The following is a 20,113-nucleotide window of genomic DNA, read 5'->3' as shown; positions in this document are numbered from 1 at the left end:
AAACACATACAGGACAAGAGGATGTGGAAGTAGATAAGGTATCATTTAAAAGCAGTGATAACGCGCTGCCACGCATTAACATGAGTCTAAAAGCATTAAGACCATTATAATCAATCATCATGGTTCACGATGTGATATGAGTGGGCAATGACAGGTGTGTGACATAGAGAAAAAGACACACGGAGGTGGTCTAGGAGGACAGAGACCACCAAACCACCCAGGAGAAAAGATGAAGGCTGATAACATGGCCGGTGACAGCTCTCATTGAGACAGGGTCAATGGCTAAGTGATTGAAAGGACAGGATAAAATGCGATCACACTGATAAGAATAATAAATAAGCATCTGATGTATTAAGCTCCTGTGGAAAATGCAAACCTTTCTATCTCACCCGAAGATAGATAAAGATGCTTGTAATGAAAACCTGACAAATAATGGTTTGATTGGAGCGATAATCATTCACCTAAATACATCTGTTCAGGTTGGTGAGTTTTAATTATGTTCCACTATGTGCCATCGAGCATTTGTTTCTCTAGAATGTGCAACTATGAACTAATTAAGTCTGTCCAATGGAGATCACTTTCCTGGCCACTGTGTATCTGTGATATTTAGCCACCGTACTGTCTGTTCAATCTGAGGCCATGTGGGTGGCCATCTCGTTGACTGCTCACACTGGCTGATCCCTGACCACCCCGTGTATGAAACGCAATACCACGAGCCCTGCTGCAATAACACGGCACCACACAGCCCAAAAACAATGACCTGTCAATCACACCAGACACTATCCTAGTACACAGTCAGTCGAGTACAGAAGTTGCACTGACGTGTAAAATTAATGACACTTTTGCAAAATTAGAGTGGAAATGAATTTTAATTTGAAAGCTAACATGGCCCTCATTATGTTCATCACAGTGAGAGACAGACAGATCCTTTTTCTGCTTTCAAAATTTGTATTTTGTTTATATTCGTTCATTAACTGTCTTTTTTGCACTTAAGTTGTCTGTTATTCCCATTCTATTCTATTCTTTTTATTCATTGCTCATTTTCTGTCACTGAGTTTGAGACAAACACCGAGGGATAAAAAGAGACAGAGAGGTTCAGTAAATCTATGACATAACCTGATGCTCAGGCTGAAAGACCATGTGTTTTTAACTCTTGGAAGATGGAACCGGGCTACCTGCTCTATCTCTTCCATTTCTAAATCTGTTTAACACTTTATAAATTGTGGACAACACAGGGTTATATCTGCACAGAGATCTGAACAGTCCAGATGAAACTGAAGCAGTCAGTGGCCAACAAGGTGGGAACTTCCACTCTATTTACAAAAGCTCTGGTTACCTTATCATGGGGGGTAATAATGTCCATTGTATATATGTTTTTAGGGGAAAAAAACAATAAGCTTTCACTAACACTGCCACACCGTGAAACCAAAACATCAGCACCAGCACAGAATCCCAGTTCATTAAGCTTAGTAATTAGGACATCTGGGTTACATTTGAAAGTCAAAGGTACACATGAATTTGGGGCATTTGAAAGGATTACTCTTAATAATTCTATAAAATGGGTCACCCAGATGTTGGGGTATTTTTGTGTATCAGACACTGGCAACTACATGTTTGTTGAAAACAGCTGCCTGTTCACGCGGCGGTAATCTCATCAAGCCAGACGCGGATGAAGCTCATTTGAGGAGCTGCTTGGGAATTACGGTATCAGATGAAAATGTGATTAGATTGCTTCATCCGTGTGTCCCACTACAGGAGAGGTGCACGTACGCGCACAGAGACACAAATAGTCGCTCATAATTACATCTATATTGACGTAAGCTTTGCAAAGCTTTTGCAATTCATGGATGGGACACAATCCAAAGTAATAGACTTGTTATTTAAGTTGGATCCCAGACTATTAAGTCAATCCCATTTCAATTGCATACGCTTCAGAGGAAAGTCATTTAATATCTCAGAATTAAAGATACAAAGTACAAAGTGTGTTTTTTCCTCTAGTATGTAAGATTCACTCATGAATTCTTGATAATCACAAGGTAAAACCTACTCTCAGCAGCCCAAAGTGCTGGAGGCCGAGTTCAGTATTTAACTTACACTGTTATAAGCAGCATCTTTATAGACTCATCACATGCCCTCCATGTAGAAGAATCTGTTAATTTATGATTTAGTAGAATTATGTTTTTCTATGATCAACTTACTTTTGACCAAGGTCAGCATAAACGAGCTAGCTATGAGTTAATGAGTGCTAATGCAGTATTGTAAGTCACCGTGAAATGACTGCTGGGATACCTTGTGTCTTCTACTGTTCTTAATTTTACTCTTGTACTGTGAACATGTTTGTTAAATTATTTACCGTACTGTACTTCCTGGAGAATTAATGTTGATCTTTGATCTGCTGATACATTGGTTCTTCCTGACCTGATGCACGATGGAGGTAACTTATTTCACCGTCTCTACGTCTTCTTGTTTCACAATAACTTTGGTCAATCTCTAGGTTTCCGATTAGTCATCATTTTCTGATTTCTAATCACTGTCATCAAAATTGTCATCTTGTGCTGCTTTCACAACTTCACACATGCTTTCAGTGTAAACCACAGAGGGCAAACCACCATCACCTCCTCAACTTAACCAATCTGTGTGTGTGTGTGTGTGTGTGTGTGTGTGTGTGTGTGTGTGTGGTGTATGGGTGTGTGTGTGTGTAAGGGGGGGGGGCGTTCTTACATTATTTATTTTCTCTCTCTGGTGGTAAGGATCAATAAAGTGTACAATTATCATTGAATTAAATATTTCATATCCTTCTAATCTACTGTGTTGCATCACCTTTCACAAACCCTTCACACCTCTGAGAAAACTAGTAGTTTTTAGTTATACGGTAATTTAAATTACAAAAATAACAAAAACAATAAGGTTTCTTCTTGGGGCTTTGTCTTAGCTTTATTGAAACTGTGGAGAGCTGAGCCAAACCCAGCATAGGCCACAACAAAATGAGAAAAAACTAATAACTGATTCTATATTAAAAGATGTAATGTAAAATCATGTTAATTTATCATATTATTAGTATGTAGAAAAGATTCTACAACATTTTATGGCCTAAAAATATATATTAATTAATGACTTCAGATTTAATGGATCTGTCCTGCCTCTCTCCTGCTTTACTGAGGTGTGCTGTTGCAGCTTGTGTGCACCTACACACACGGTGGGGGCAGAGGGATAGCTGTGTGATATGTATCAAAATTTGAACAGTGAATTGATGAGCATGACCTGGGCAGATGGGGACACATGTGGGCCTGTACGCCTCCTGCCCCGCCTGGACAGCTTTACTCTGGCAGCTGCCCAGAAGGCCAAATCTCCTCAAGGCCTAATGCCCCCTCTGCCATCCAAAACAAGCAGCCTGCAAGTCACACATGTCAACTAACCCTGAACTTTCCAAGTATAGCTGCTAACTCCAGTATACGCCACCATGACACCATTCACACAGCTCCACCCCCTCACACACACACAGTGGGTTCTAGAGGTCTGAGACCACTTACAAGTTAATGGGGGAGTGGTGTCAGACGTTGGATCCCACTGTATATACACACTGAAATAAACCGTGTGAAAGAAAAAAAACTACATTTATGATTTTCTTGATATCTTAAGGCTACGAGGCTGCTGGCTGCTGCTATCTTGAGCAATGAATCAACAGAAAAAAGGTGTAGGGAGAGGAGAGAGAAGGGTGGAGGGTGGGGAGAGACCGAAAAGAAGAAAGTCAGGGAGAAGAGAAGGGAGAGATAATGACAGAGAGTATTTGGCTCTTCCTGCACATAAATAAATGAATAACTGTGATAATAGGTCTTCAAAGGGCACTGGCCAAAAGTTTACAGAACACAGTGTCCACTCTGTCCTCTGATTGCCCCCAGGACTCAGGAGGTGGTACGTGTGTGTGTGTGTGTGTGTGTGTGCTCTTGTGAGAGTGTGTGTGCCTGCCCGTGGCCGCGTGTATGTCTGTGTGTGCAGCCTTTGTGTAAGTGTCTGTGTAAACTGTGCACGAGTATGCAGTAGCTACGTGTGTATTTATATTCACAGTGTGCTGGCAGGAGACAGATGATGCAAACTCTTTGTAGAGCTTCCAAAACGGCAGTCGTAATTTTCTCTACCTGTTGTAAGCCCTGGATTTATTGCATCACTTAGCAGCCTTAATGGCCTAATAAGCCACAAAAAAAGTCCATTTAGCAGCAAGTATCAGCAAGTATATAGTCTGTGTGGGGCCAAATAGCTCTGCATAACCAGTGTTGACACAGTGGTGCTCCTGAACATACCCATGCTCATAATCTCTGTACACATATTAGTTGTTGTAAAGTGCTTTGGGTGTATGTAATACAAGCTGGCAGGTGTAGACCAACTCGCACTAACTTCAAGTGATTAATCTTTTTGAGCTTTGTAATATCTTTGAGCTGTGGTGTAAGATGGCGGGTTCAGATCCCTCCCAGCCCAAATCATCTGTCTCCATCGTGTGGATACAGGAGGGTACTGCAGCACAGTTCAGTGTGTTGTCTCAGGTGTCAGTCTCTGTCAGGATCTTTCTAGAAAATATCTGTTAAGGTATTAGGAAAACCTATTAAGCTATAAACAAAAAGCAAATGTTAAATGTTTTACTACAATTGACACATGCCTTGTTTCTCTTAGATTAGTGGTAACACATCATCAAGAGAGCATCATCAAGAGAGCATCACTTGGGCTGCAATGAATAAACATTTTCAGTTTAGATTATTTGACTAAATGTCAAAACCACACAATACAGTTCTCAGAGCACAAGGCATCATTTATCAAAAAGGTTTGTTTAGGTCAAGCAAAGCAAAAAAGGAGCAAATTCTCACAATTGAGAAGTCTTTTCTTTCTTTCCCTTCATAAATGACTTGATGCTTCATCGCTTGGTTGGTTGGTGGCATAGTTGCCAATTTTCTGCTAGCTCATCTGTTAGCATCATATCAGCAGAACTGTGGTTTGTTTGATTATCAGCAGCACAATGAAGGTACTCACCATCCAGAAGAGAGTCCCGGTGGCAAAGTCTGCATATTGCTCTATGGTTGACAAGACACTGAAGATTAGACACACCAGGACCATGAGGAAGCTGTAGGGAGGGACACACAGTCAGTCATCTCCACTCACCATTTATCATTCACTGCTCCACTAATGAACAGTAACAAAGTAGAGATACTTCATCGTTGTAAGTTCTGTTTCAGTATCTTTCGGTTTTACTCGCTGCATTTAGAAACAACAATCACCAACTCACAGATGTGTGTCTCTGCCGCTCAGAGTTTTCAGGCTACCTCCCTGTTAATCCAGGATCATTTGAAATATTAACCATCTGTGTGATGTGTTGCTTTAATTGCTTCAAGTGTTTTGTGAGGTCACCACGACCTCCTGCCTTTGACCACCAAATATGCAAAACTCTAAAATGACTCCCTAAATAACTTCTGGAGAAATTTCTTTCACACAGCAAAAACCATGTTTTGTAAGGTCTTGACCTTTGACCCCTTAAGTGTAATCAGTCAATCCTTGAGTTCCATTGAACAATGTTGCCAAATCTGAAGAAGTTCCATCAAGACATTACTGAGATATTATGTCCACGAGAATGAGACAGACAACCCAAAAACAATCACATTTCTTTGTTGTTGTTTATTCCAGTTATATATTTGCCACTATGTTGTCTATAAATTTTTTCTGACAATGATGCTTTGACTGAAACCTTCAATTGCATTCACAGTTTTTCATGGTGCCACTTTTTACCTGGATTAAATTCACTCTTTTTGGCCTTTTTGATGTGTTTGCGCAGTTTTCACCTGAATGGGACAAATTATATTTTATAAAGAAGATGTGTAGATGTATAGTGAGGCAGGGTTTTTACTACTGAACACCATTTTTCCACAGACAAATCACCCAACCCTTCTGTGTTTGACACTGGGACATACACTGGAGAATTATACTATTTACTATAAATTAAAAGAGTCAAGAGATTTACTAACCAGTTGTCCTGAACGAATGTCAAGGTACTTTGTCAGTTTTTCTTTTTGTCATCAATCTGCTTGTATTAACAGCTTGCAGGATGTTTCCACGTCTCCTAGCAACAGTGAAACATACCGACAAGACCGTCCATCTGTCAGTGTATATACATAGTCTACAAATATAGCCATGCGAGTGGGACATCCACCACCAGCTCACCTACATGAAGGCAGAGGACATGGAAAAGGAAAGAGGGAGGGTGGTGGTTGAAGTGGGGGAGGAAGGTAAGGCTGAAACCAACAGGTATTTAACAGCAATAAATTTGCTGATTTATTTTCTCAATTTACTGTTTCATCTGCAATCTATCTTTATACGTGTCCTCCCAGAGCCTGAGGAACAGGCCAGAGACATTCAGTTTGCTATCACACATCACAGCCTCGGACTGGAGAAGCCAAAAACAGAGAAAGTTTCTCTCTCCACAAAGTGAACAATAAAATCAAAGTCCTAAATATATCCCATATTTGCTTATTTTTATGTTCATTGCTTTTCTTAAAATCAAATTCACCTCAAAAAACTGATTGTTTGCTTCTTTTTTTTAAGCGAGCATTATTTGCATTTTTTGTAACTTCAGGACATTTAATTCCAGCTACTTTATTTCTTTTTTCTTTTTTTTTACCATTTGGGTTAAAATGTGTATTTACTTCTTAAGCCACTGCTGTTAATGTACTTGTTCACTGGTTCATTCTAAATTTTCAGAGTCTTCTGAGCGGCTTTGCTGAGTCTTCCCTGACCATGCAGGACTAAGAGCAGAATCTGTTGTGTGCATTTTCACCATCCCAGAAATAATCCACAGAACACGTCTTTTAAGTGCTTTTACATGACATATCATAAGTGTTTGCATGCATCATCATCATCATCACGATCAGGCTCACTTTAAAAACACAGCAGTGGGTGCATTATGATGCTGTGTACTACAAGCTGGATTACATGCCATATGCTGGAAGAGTTATGTAAGTGTCTGTTGTTTATCATTGTTCATGGAACATACTAAATAATGAGGAAACATATATAGTCCAGGAAATGCAGAGACTACCACACTTCTGGTATGATCTATACCGGTAATTTCTAAATTATCAAGAGTATCCCGAAAAGAGGAGTGTTTGAGACACCCAATTTAGACTCACCTGTATGTTCAAACACATGATCCAAAATTTTAAGGAGACGGAGTAGAGGGTGTGATAGTGTATATTAAAAAGATCTTGCTCATTTCTGGTCACTCAGGTGATAGAATAAGCAGAATACAGAGTGGGGTGATGGAGAGCAAGACTCCTAAAGGAGGATTCCCCTTGCACACACACTGTAACACATTGGCCAGATGGGACAGTGATTTTATTCATAGGATTAGTTCTCACTACCCCTCTCCACAATCCACCCCCTTCCTCCCTTGGATTGTTTTTTAAAACTCAAATACAAGAAAAATGCAGAGGCTTCAGAGCACAATGTCCTCAGTGTCGATCCAGACCTACAGTAGAGGAAAGCAGCCATCAACAGGGGGTGAGCTGAGGGGACATTATCCCCTCTGACTTACTACGGGTTCATAGAGTGTACATGTCACCTCAACCAGACATAGATACAGTATATCTAAATGAGGCATCCCACTGTTGGAGTGAGGATCAGATTTTGGTTTGGTCTTCTCTTTGCTCTGGAAATAAATTATAATTTAACGAAATTCAATTGAAATGAACAGCATGTGTTGTGTTGACAAAATGGTTCAGCCTTTGACTTTGAAAGCAGCCAATCACATCTTGGGGGATGTTGGGAGTGCCGACTGGGGTAGCCAATGAGATTCCATGGTAAGACACGCCCTTGGTGCCGTGTCCTCGACATATGGGAGTGAAGGATTTCAGATGTGTATGACATCTAAAAACTAAGCTCAGAGCCAATCCAACCCCCTGTAGAGTGTACATCTCACTAAAAGCAAACGATTCCACATGCAGGGTGCAACATAAAAGCAGGAGCAGGAGAGGTCACCAGTGAGGAATGAGCCAGTCATGTCAAAGCTGTCTTAGTTCTCAATTTTAAATATGATTTCAAAAATACAGGATTAACAAGATGTCAATAAATTGAATAAAGATAGATGTCCTGTAATTCTAACTTTTTTTTTTACAATACACAGAATAAATGAATAAATGTTTTTTATTTGTACTGGTATTTACAGTAATAAAAGGGCCACCTGTAACCCTCTGCTTAACCTACTGCCATCACGACCCAACCCCAGATAATTAATGGATGGATGGATGGATGGATGGATGGATGGATGGATGGATGGATGGATGGATGGATGGATGGATGGATGATGGATGGATGGATGGATGGATGGATGGATGGATGGATGGATGGATGGATGGATGGATGGATGGATGGATGGATGGATGATGGATGGATGGATGGATGGACTCTGTGTTACACTGAACTACACTTCATCGCTTCATCAGTCTTTATGTTCCTTCTGTGCCATCTAAATTTTTTCAAGTTCTTGAAACATATAATTTCAGTTTTCATCTGTGTCTGAGTTTTGGGAACTTCAGACAAATGAAATGTATAGCCATTTGTTAAAAAAGAAAAAGAAAAAAAATATTGACATTAAAATATCTGATGGAGCTGTTGAATTCTGTTGGCTACTAAAAACATTCTCAGCTTTAAAAAACAAATTTCCCACAATTTTATGCAAATGAAGACACTGTATAACAAGACATTGATATTCTTAATCATCAGTGCATGAAAATCATGCGTGCAGATCTTTCCATTGTGGTTATCTCAGCATTCACTGACCTGATGTGTGCAGCGACTGATCAGTGGGACCAACTACTTGTTACATGTTGCTAGGCTCTCAGGCAGTGGCATTATCAAAGACCAGTCAGCCAGAGTCAGAACAAAGCTATGTCAAGTCAACTCAAAATCCTTTTCCCTTGTGTTGAAATAAGATCATTTTATTAGGATAAGTATAAATATGATGTCACGGTCATGTAGGTCCTTGACCAGGTCATGTAATCTGTTTCCCTTCAGCGTATGGGACTTGGCATTTGTTTTGTTTTAAAAGGATAACGGTGCACTGCAATATCCGCAGGACTCCAAACACTGTGCCAGAAATGGGATGAATGCCATAACTGACTAGAAAGGATAATCAACAGCAGACTGCAGCAAATTCTATATTTTATGTATCAGTATAGTTATGTCTTCAAAATGTTGATTGGCATTAAAGAGACCGAAATGGAATATTTGTTGTTGACACAACTTCTCAAGCACATCAGCAGGGTCAGAATCAGACTGATCAAGAGTTTTGTTTTTGTTTCATGCCAAGAATTAAAAAAGAAAATCAAAACCTGTGTGTCTGTCTGAAGATTGGAGTCACAAAATTAAATAAATAACACAAAACACACAGCCCTGATAAAACCACTGCCAAAACCTGACTAATGATTTGAGATGCTGCATTTAGTCAGGCTGTGTGAAGACACTGTAACTAGACGGCACAATTCAGCATTTTTCCAATGTCATATCCAAAAGCATTCTGGATTGACACCCCAGGGAGGTGTCTGCTGCAGACAGGACTGGGTCACTCACTCACAACCATTAGCCAACCTTATGTAGCCAGGCCAAACCCCTGGGATCTGATTAAAACAAAACATCTGGGGCTTTAGTGAGAATTACTGACTGCAGATCCTTCCAGCTTCACTAAAATAAGTCCAACATAGAGCCACACCAAACCCTCCACTCAATCAACAGTGAACCTAAGGCAATATAAGCTTAGTAAACATCACCTACATACAGACGGGTCTCAAAAGTGTGGTTAATGAGACATGTTTACACTTGAAAGTGAATATGATGATGAGTAACATTTTGGCAAATTTGCCTATTGGCATATTTCCTATAGTCCTAGGAGTAGGTTCATTACCTTTAAGTATCAGTGCATGTTGTTTTGAGATCTGCGGGGCAGAGACACAAGCTGCTCAGCGAACACAACTGAGGTAACGCTATAGGTCCCCTGTCCCTCAAAACTCATCAAATACACAATCCAAAATGCTTTCGTGGACAAGTTGAGACCTGTACATTCACCACACTATGAAATAATCATGTAACATTACGAGACAGAGTTGTTTTCATGGCAAATGCATAGCCGGAACTTCATTCCAGACACGGCTGCTGTGCGGAGTGATTTCAAAAGCGCAAGTACTAGTAGCCTACTAGAGTATTTGCTTCGTGTGTTGTAATGTTACATAATTATACATGATTATTTCATAGTGTGGTGAATGTGCAGGTCACAACTTGTCCATGAGAGCGATTGTGTATTTGATGAGTTTTGAGGGACAGGGGATCATTTCATGTTAGCTGAGCAGCTCATGTCTCCACAGATCTCAAAACAACACCGATATTTAAAGCAGAAGTAAGCGGAATGTTTGTGTTAATATAAGTCTTAAATAGTTATATCTTCCGACAGCAATCACTTATATAGAGTGTTTGGTCCGAAACACGGGTTTGTCAGTCACTCTGCTCTGCTGTAAGCCGAGGAGAAAACTTTCCTTGTATCCTACAACCTTTATCCAATGAGGAGAGAGAACGGCATAAAGGGCTGTGTGTGCAGCCAAGGGATGCGCGTGAATGTGGTGACGTAGGGACGAGGACCAATAGATGCATGACGAGGGCGGGGACTGCTAACTCCATCGGCTGACAAGAAGTTAGCCAAAACAACCGGATCGCTTACTTCTGCTTTAAAGGTAATGAACCTACTCCTAGGACTATAGGGAATATGGTAGTAGGCGAATTTGCCAAAATGTTGAACTATCCCTTTAAGGTTTTGTTTATTTCTTAATGGTTGGCCTAATGGCTTCTCAAGGTGATCTTCTCATGAAGATGCTGTCACTGTTCTTCTTACATTCCATACTGTAGTAACCCGATTCCTTGGTGTGTTTGTGTGTCTGTTTCAGTCTGGATATAAGTGGAGAAAATATGTGTGTATGTACTCATCATCATATTCACTTTCAAGTGTAAACATGTCTCATTAACCACACTTTGGAGACCAGTCTGTATGTAGATGATGTTTACTAAGCTTATATTGCCTCATTTTTACAAGAAAGCGATCCCTCAGGTGTCCAGTCCACGGCTCATTAAGATCAGTGACAAACCAACTTAAACTTCTGGTAACAAAGGATGTAGAAAGTTAAGATGATTACAGTAAGGAGTCTCATATTGCAGCATTTGCCTTCAGTCGCTCTTATGTAGATGGACATATGAATGAAGGTGTGTAGTGTCATCAGGTTTACAATAACTTTTGAGATTCTCTTACAAAACTACCCTAAACATCAAACAATGGAGACATCCAACATCATAAAGTGAACATTCAAACCAATTCAGTCTCACAAAACCATTACCATGTGTAATTATTAGTGCCAAGTAGCCATTTGTAATCTCCCTGCCAATATTACCACAAAAAAAAAATCCAAAGGTTACGCAATTCCACAATCAGCTCAAATAAAGATTATATTTCAGGCTGGGAGAACTTTCTACCACAATCCAATCTTCAGTTTTTAGTGTAAACTATCAAACAAGCTACCTCCACAGCATTTCAAACATCATAAGATCGAAACCACTCACTTTCCTCTAAGTCAGAGTCACATATTTCTATTTAAAGCCCCAGTACGTAACTTATTTGGCTTTTTATTAGATTATTATTAAAAATCAAATATTGCTTTCATAAATACGTATTTCACTGAAGTCGAATCACACCCGCATACAAATGAAAGCTTTCTCGTAACTTAGAATGAGTTGTTACAAGTCGTTACAAATACATAAGGGTGGGCGCACCGAACCTTGGCTGCCATGTTGCATCGCCATTTTTTACGTTCAGTGGCAGCATGACCGTAGGTAACCACAGAAACTCACCGGAGCTGTCGGCTCGGGGAGAAGGTTTTCCAGGTAGCGCCTGTTAAAACTGTCACCACTGTGTAGTGTGAGGAAGGACGGAGGCACTGATGTTGCATTCAGGTGCAGTCAGGCACCTGAATAACGCCATCGGCAAACCAACCGGATGTCATTTTACTCCACCAGAGAAAGACGGTAAAATGTGGGTCAGGTAAACAATACGACATCACCATGACAACATATTGTCACGCCTGTATTGTTTTGCCTCGTGCTGGCGGACCACTTCTTTACGTAGACGCTTGTTTATCCTGTTACATGCAGCGTCTGTTGTCTGTCTGACGTCTGCCCGATTTCACGTGAACGCAACATCACGAATACGTTCAGATATGCAATCGCACCGCTAGATGGGGGTAATTCCTACATACTATACCTTTAAAACTGTCACTTACCTCTCACATTTGAGTAAAAAATTGCATTCTATTTAAATCAGTGATGCTATGCATATGCTGGTGCAATACTGCTAATGCTGCAGCTGATACGACAGCTGGAGGAAGGTCATTTAACATCTAAGGAAAACATCTGGCTCAGCATCCACCTGCATTGAGTCTAAGGTTATATCAGAGTAAAGGACCACAATGGAAATAAGCCTTTGGGCTTTATTGTGTTTTTAATCCTTTTGAACACTTGTCTAATGCTGTTCAATAAAGTTTTCAAATCAAATCAAATCAAAGACATTGTCCATACTGTTTGTCCTTGTTAGTCCGATAACTTTAGTTCTTGTTTGAAAAATTTCTCTCAGTTTAACATTTCTCTGTTCTGAAGCTTCTTCTTCTTGGGATATTGCATGAGGAAAGGAGCTTGTGACTTTGACAAGCACAAAGTTCAACCTAAAAGCATGCAAATTACCCTGGACATGACTGCTAGCCCTAGTAACACCCCCCACCCCCTAGGCCATCCATGGAAGAGCTTAGGGTGGATTACACCACATCAGCCACCAGCCACAAACATGGATATTCCATCCTGGCTTAGCCATCAGCTTGTCCACCAAATACTTGGAAAATAGATGTAAATCTCCTTACAGGTTGGAGGGCAAGATGAATGAAAAGAGAAATAGTTGGGAGGGGTGTCAGACAGCAGTGGCAATGTCATTCATAAGTAACTTCAACAAATATGTCAGGTTCAGCATCATCAATATACATAGCCAAAGTGCAGTAGCCTAAACTTCTGAGTTTAATTCAGTTGGAGATTCATGCACCATTGTAAAGAATATGGTCACAACAGGACAACAGTGCTACAAGTTCTTAACTAACAATTCAAAGGCCAAGACAATGTAGTGATGGTAGCATTTCTCAATCACAATCGATAAATAAAAACATTGTTACTTCCAATTCAAGCTGCCATTTGTGGGAATAAAATCAATATTTTTGCCCACTATTGAATCAAAGAGACTTTAATATAATATCTAATAGGGGTGCATAATTAATCACAAGGTAAAATGTGGTAAGGTAAAAAATAAAAAAAAACCCTGGCCAAATCATGTCCTAAAGATCTAAAGGGACATACTTGCTTGGTACAAGACTCGGGGGGGAGGGGAATCACATAATCACATTTATGTTAGTTGTGTAAAAATGAAAAGCAAAAATTACTATTCCAACTGAAATCGCAACTGCATATGGCAATCACAATATCTGTACATAAAATTGCAAAATTATGCTTTTTGCTTATTTTGCAGCCTTATTATTAAATTGAGTACCATGCATTTGAGGTGTTTTTGGTGGACAAAGAATGACATTTGAGATGGTCTGTGAACTGTGAGATACTTATGGACATTTTATTTAGGCTGTATTGACTACACAATTCTGGCTTAATAAACTCAAGCTTTAAATTATTTGGTGTAAAAAAATAAGGCTTTAAGAAGTTATTTATATATCCAAGTATTACATCTAACAAGCAAAGAAAAACAACACCACAAATGTGCCAGTGCCAGGTGACTAAAAGTGCAAGGTGAAGTGACTCAATAACTGCCTTTACCTGAAAAAATATTCCCCAGTGCTAACTTACTACTAACTACAGAGAAATGAGAGCGAGCCATACAGTGCTCTTCAGTCAGTCAGTAATCTCTTGTAAGCAGATATCCAACAAGAGGTTTCCTTTCTGCATAGATGTAGGGGAAAGCCTGGGAGCTGAGGATTCACTATAGCCATTTCAATAATCTGCCCAGATATAAAAATACACAACAGAACCAAGTATTCCAAACAACATCTGGCCTGCTGCATATTCACGAGGATAAACAGGTGCAATGCTTTCTCCGCAGTAAACGGGTTGCAGTGTGATGACGTTACAGCGGAAATGACCTTGATCAGATAATACCATGTATGATTGCAAACAAGGATAATTTAAAGAAATTAAGGATTAAACCAGAAAGTTGGGCTCACATTTTCTTCCTGGTTTGACTTAGACATTTTTGTCTCAAATGCAAGTAGACGTTTTCTTCAGTAAGAAAGTGAACTGTGAGACTTGGGTGGATAAGAAGACTGAGAGGTATGGCTGTAATCTGCTTTCAGTCTGAGAAGGGCATTTGGAAATCATCAGGACATAAATGTTTATTCCCTTTGGTTATGTAAAAGACTCAGATGGAGTGGCCTAATCGTGAGGGGGATCATTGTCCCAGGTTGTCTGTGAGCTGGTGAGTCTGCATGCAATTGCATAAGACTCTTTTCGGACACATGTTCATGTATACCGCACTAAGTCCAAGGGATTTCTACCCATTTCTGTCCGTCACCTTTGGGGATGGACATATGTGACATTTATTATATTATATGCATTTTGTGGCATATCATTTAAATTAACCACTCACTGCTTATTGTTATGACATACAGTCTAAAATAGTAACCATGTCTTCTTAGATTTGATTGAACTATTTACTGATACACCACTTATATGAAATTAATATCATATTTACTCTGCTGCCAAATGTGGTTTCTGGCCAGCAGCAGCCATCATCGTCTTCATAATATAAAAGGAAAGGTGGGCTATGGTGAAATGTGATCAGAAAGTGACAGGCCGGGCTGGGGCTAGCTGGTCAGCATGCTAACTGCAGTAGAAAAGAGTGTTCCACTGCTGGAGACAGCTGTTGGTGAGTAAAGGAATGAACTCAAAACTTTTCTTGAGGCTAAAGCAAAAAAGCAAATCTAATGAATACCTCAATGCACTTAAACTATGTGTACATTGTGCATAGATTCGTCAAGGTTGCATTAATCTCTATTTTCTAAATGGTGTGTTATCCTATTTATGGCACCTGTTGATTGGACAGATGTTCTGAAGCAGCCAGATGGGGTGTTGAGATGAGCCTTTATGAGTCAGAGTCAGTGTTTTGAGTATTTCCTTTCATTGTTTCATGCAATCCAACCCTCTGCATGTGTGTGATCTTATAGACGCATGTCTGTGTCTGCAAACATGCAAACATGTACTGGCAGTGTGTGTGCTGAAATTGCAGCCAGTGGTGGAACTGTTGCTGATCCGCGCACAATAAAGGTAGTGATGAATAAAGCAGCCACCTGTGTCTGTGTGTGTGTGTGTCATCCTATTGTGGAGCATGGCTATTAGGGCTGTCATGAGTGCCGCATATGGCCCTTTATGCATCCCTTCTCCCCTGCCAATCTCTAAAGAGGCCAGGAGAATAGATGGCCACCAGTGATAGCCATCGACAAGTAAGAGTTACTTAAAGGAGTGTCAGCAGGGATCAGTCAGAAGGGTTTAATACTAAATGAAGGACAGGCTCGGGTTCTCTCTCCTCTGTGAGGGGAGAACATTAGAGCCTCAATTACTGCTGGGACGGATTATCAGCAATGCATGGCACACAAAACACACAAACAACCAGTAGAATTGAGAATCACTGCAGGGTTTCCATCCATCTGTGACTGACAAAGGTATTATTTTAATGAGATGGAGAGACTAATTCAGCCTCTCTTCATGCACAATTTCACACTGACACAGCTGAAAAGTGTTGGGTGTACCTACTATTTCTAATGACGTAAAGTTAGTCTGGGATGTTTAAATAATTAAATCCTTTGGAAAGCAACTAAGTTAAAGAACTATAGAGATAAACGTGTTTGTATCAGGGATGATTTGTAGGAACGGAGCATCCGAGAGGTGAAGATGTCAAAACTGTTGCCAGGAGTTGCACAGTAAAACAAAGTCATGTGTATTTTTAGTCAGAGTTGCCTAACCGCTGAGTCATAACCAAAAAGTGAGATGCACTACATTGTGAGCAAACTGATGACGATCATAATATTTCAATGAGAGGATAAACTTATGATTTCCCTGACCACTGCCCACTCACACCACAACGAGATTATCGTCAAATTTGTACCTTTTTAAAATCATCCTTGACTGCACTTTTTTTTTTTAAGTATATTTTTTGGCTTTTATGCCTTTATTTGATAGCCATAGTAGAGATAGACAGGAAAGGGGGAGGCAGAGAGAGGGGGAATGACATGCAGGAAAGGTCTGCTCGACGTGGGATTCGAACTGGGGACGCCTGCGTTGAGGACTGTAGCCTCTACATGGGGCGGCCACCTTAACCACTGCGCCACCGCCCCCTTGACAGCACATTTTGAAAAAATATAAATATTTGGTAGCCACATGTGACCACAGCGTCTATGTTTCTGCAAATAAAATTTCTAACGTAAACAAGAGGCAAAAAAAAAAATTGTTATTTTGCAACAGGTCACAATATTTCAAGCCTCCAAAATCTCTGCTTGAAAAAGGTCCTGTGGACCGAAACGTTGTTTGTTTTAATAAAGTCTTTTGCAAGTGATTTGACAGTGTGCGGGATAACCTTTTTTCCTTTGTTCAAGCCTCATTAGCACAAATCACCATACAAACCTAAAATGTCAAAAATGTTACTTCCTTATGACCCTACATCAAAGGAGGTTAAAGGAGTTGGTAAATGCTGCTAAGGTAACAAGAAAGTCAAGTTCTGTAGCTACTGTGGTGGTTATTAGAGGCCAGAATGGTCAATATGCACCATGTGGTTTAGAGTTTGTACATAAAAGAATCTTATTTAAAGGGGAACTATGCAAGTCCAGACACCTTTTCTCTATTTTGCTAACCCTCCTCCCAGCCATGTGTATTTGTTTTCAACAAAACTGGCAAGGAAGCAATCCATGGAGTGGTGGATACTGTTATTTGCATGTGTAACTATAGCAGCAGCAGTGGCAGCAGCAAAAATCCTCCTAACATCCTTTTAGAATGAGTTGGTAGAAAGATGAGGATGCTGTATTAGCATGTTTCTATTCTGCCTAAATCTGTAGATATATGGAAAATACATTTTAAAAGTCCACTGTGGTTGTGGGGCTGCAGTACAGTACAATTAAATAATTCCTTGAAACAGAGCTCTGAAGCCTTCACACTGCCGGAATGAGTTTCTCTCTCTTTTGACTTACTGTATGATGCAGCTGGGTGTAAACAGCAGTTCACTGGAGGCCTTTCAACTGAACTTCTATTATTATCATTCATATTTTGATCTAAGCAGCTTTAAATCCATGGGCTCAGGGTTTACTATGATGTCTAGGGCTAAATTGTGGGACACTTGGGAGATCATGCAAGATCCTGCAGTCACATGCTTGGGTGTTTATTCTTGGCCTGGAAATTAATTGTGGCCTTGGAAGAGTTTTGTTTAGATTTTTGCAAAAATGTAAGATAACTGTAACGGTGCTCTTACTGCAACACAGAGTTATTTTTCTACAATAACCAAAACGTATTGTTCCATAGTTGTATTCACCGTAGGTAATTTGTTAAACTGGAAACTTTCTGTGATACAAATATTTATCCAGTGTGCTAAACATGTTTGAATTAAAGCTTAAACTAGCACTGGGTAGTGTTTAAAAGAGAATAAAAGATTCTATTTGGTTTCTCATACATTAGTCAGATATTTAATAGTCTTTGCACAAAAGGTGCTGTATGAATTAAGTTTATAAAAAAAGTTTGATTATTTTCCAGAACGAGCATTAGATTACATGGTTTCTACCACTCATTCCAACACAAAAACAATATATTATCCCGGACAAATTGTGAAGCACAGTCTTTTCCCATCATTCCACCCTGCTAAAACACTCTAGCTTAATCATAGCCTGAGCTCCAACAAAGGAGAGACAACGTTCCGAGGTGACAGTTAATAAAATGACTCATTCAAGTTATGTGTCAACTGTAGGTCAGTGCGCTCTTCTTGCAGGTCATCTTAGCTGCATCAAGAAGGCAGCTCCATGTTTCATGCATGAGGTTGCTGGTTTGATGATGGTTGAAGAGCAGAAAAGAGCAGGCTCATCAAGGCCAGAGGTGTGGTTGAACAGATCACACTGACCTGCTTCTGTTGGGCTATCTTAAAACAAACGCTGACAGCCAGCAGGCCACAGACACCTCTACTTGTGTTACTGTGAACCAGAACCTAATACTGGAACGGAGCTGCCTTAGATGTAATTAACAAGAGAGGGACTGGCGCTAAGAGACATCGCGCAGACCTGTGTCACTTGGCTTAAGAGGCACTTGTCTTTTGTTTGATTTTTTTTTTTTTGAACGGTTCTTAGCCCTGACATTAGAGTTAAGCCTTATCATGTTTAGTTTTTTTTTAGTTTGTCAAAGTTTGTGGACTTATGTTTTGGATTTTATTCTGCATTGTTTTCAGGGAGAATGTTTCTGTATGTGCACTTATAGAATGTACTTACTTTATAGAGTCTATTTATATTTATAATTCAGCTGTTAAAGCTTTAAACAAGGTCATCATAAACTACGATCAGGACATCTACTGATCCTGCCAAACTGACCTGAAGTCTGTACTGTACACAGAACTAGACAGGTACTCACACAAGGAAGTGGTAGAGGAAGCATTTCAGTCCAGCAGGTCTCTCTAGGAAGTTGTAAACATCCCCCTGCATGCTAGTCTTGATGTAAGGGCTGTGGAAATCCTTTTGGTGATGATGCAGCCAGCTCGAACGAGGGAGAGGTGGTGGGACAGAGGTGATAGACGGCTGGCTGTGTATCGTCTGCTGCGCTGGGTCTTTTGTGTCTGCGGGCGGACAGCAGGGAATGCCTGATCCATTATTCACCGCTGTGGGGTCCAGTTCCAATGAAACAGGAGAGTAGTGGCTCCTGTCGGGTGCAAGAGCCCGTACGGCAGTGCTGCTGGTTGGAGTGCCGGTGGAGGCTGCGAGGTCAGCGTCCATGTCCTGGTCCAGGCTGAGGCTGAGGCTCGTGCTGGCGTATCCATTGGGACTGCAACTTATGAAGGAACTCCCCATCCTGCTGCCGTAGTCGCGCTGCACATGACACGTCATGTGGAAGGAGCGTGCCCGTCTTTCCCCCATGTTGCCCCCACAGGGTGGTCTAGCTCAGAGAGGGCCAAGGATAAAAGTTCTAGAGGGTTCTGGAGATTGTAGGTACAGGCAGGGTAAAACACCTGGCTCGGCACACCTAGCTACCTGCTGCAGACAGGAGTTCTGTCTGCTGAGCTGCATGTGCGTCCATACCTGCAGTGGAAGAAATGACATGAGTCATGGAGATAGTAGCCTTTCCCTCTACCAGCAATGATCCTGCTAAACTAACATCTGTCATAATCATAGACGTTGTAAACATTTGTTTGCCTGATCAACACTACTTTGCTATCATACAAATACAGTGATGGTGATTTCATACTGCATGTATTTTCTTTACAGGGGGTGTATTTCCAAAAAAATATTTTGTTTCTTTTAATTGTTGTAGTAGTAAAGCAGTGAAGGTTGCCAAAAAATACATTCAATGGTTGAAAGATCTTGACAGGAAGTTACTTGCTGTTTTTATGACTAAATTCTTAAATACCATCAGATAAGAGCCCCACAAATACTAAAGGTGTTTCCCTCCAACATGTTACTTTTGAACTATAGCCATATTAGGATCAAAAACCTGTTGTGCTTATAGGTCACTGATGCCAGTTCGGGGTTTTCATCGAGTAACAGTCCTTGTTCTGACTCTAACCTGCTTCTACAGCGTATACCACAGCAGGGTGTGTTGCTGAAGCTAAAAGAAGAGAAGGAAAAGAAGAGGGGGATTTCCATTTCTATGAACTTTTGCAAATGATTATGGGTTCTGACACTGTGACTTATGACCTGTAAGCATAACAAAAGCGTAACTGGCACGTAATATTCCCAGAATAGAATCGTATGAGTTAATGTGGCAGCCA

General features: G+C 40.4%; 1 protein-coding gene across 3 annotated transcripts in view; it reads right to left on the bottom strand.

Annotated features, from left to right (window-relative positions):
* The window catches only part of kcnq1.2 (potassium voltage-gated channel, KQT-like subfamily, member 1.2), a 180,128-nt gene that overhangs the window by 155,194 nt on the left and 4,821 nt on the right, over positions 1-20,113 (bottom strand). For all 3 annotated transcript variants that reach the window (XM_085778576.1, XM_085778575.1, XM_085778574.1), the window contains 2 exons: positions 18,763-19,424; positions 5,020-5,110 (listed from right to left, as the gene is read on the bottom strand). In XM_085778576.1, the coding sequence (XP_085634702.1) occupies positions 5,020-5,110; positions 18,763-19,262 (591 nt within the window). In that variant the 5' untranslated portion in view covers positions 19,263-19,424. The remainder of the gene's footprint in view (positions 1-5,019; positions 5,111-18,762; positions 19,425-20,113) is intronic.

Source organism: Trachurus japonicus, chromosome 6 (assembly GCF_045865225.1).
Source record: "Trachurus japonicus isolate A0001 chromosome 6, Traja_1.0".
NCBI classification, from domain to species: domain Eukaryota; kingdom Metazoa; phylum Chordata; class Actinopteri; order Carangiformes; family Carangidae; genus Trachurus; species Trachurus japonicus.
Note: the sequence above shows the minus strand (reverse complement) of the source record. Positions and strands in the feature narration are given on the sequence as shown.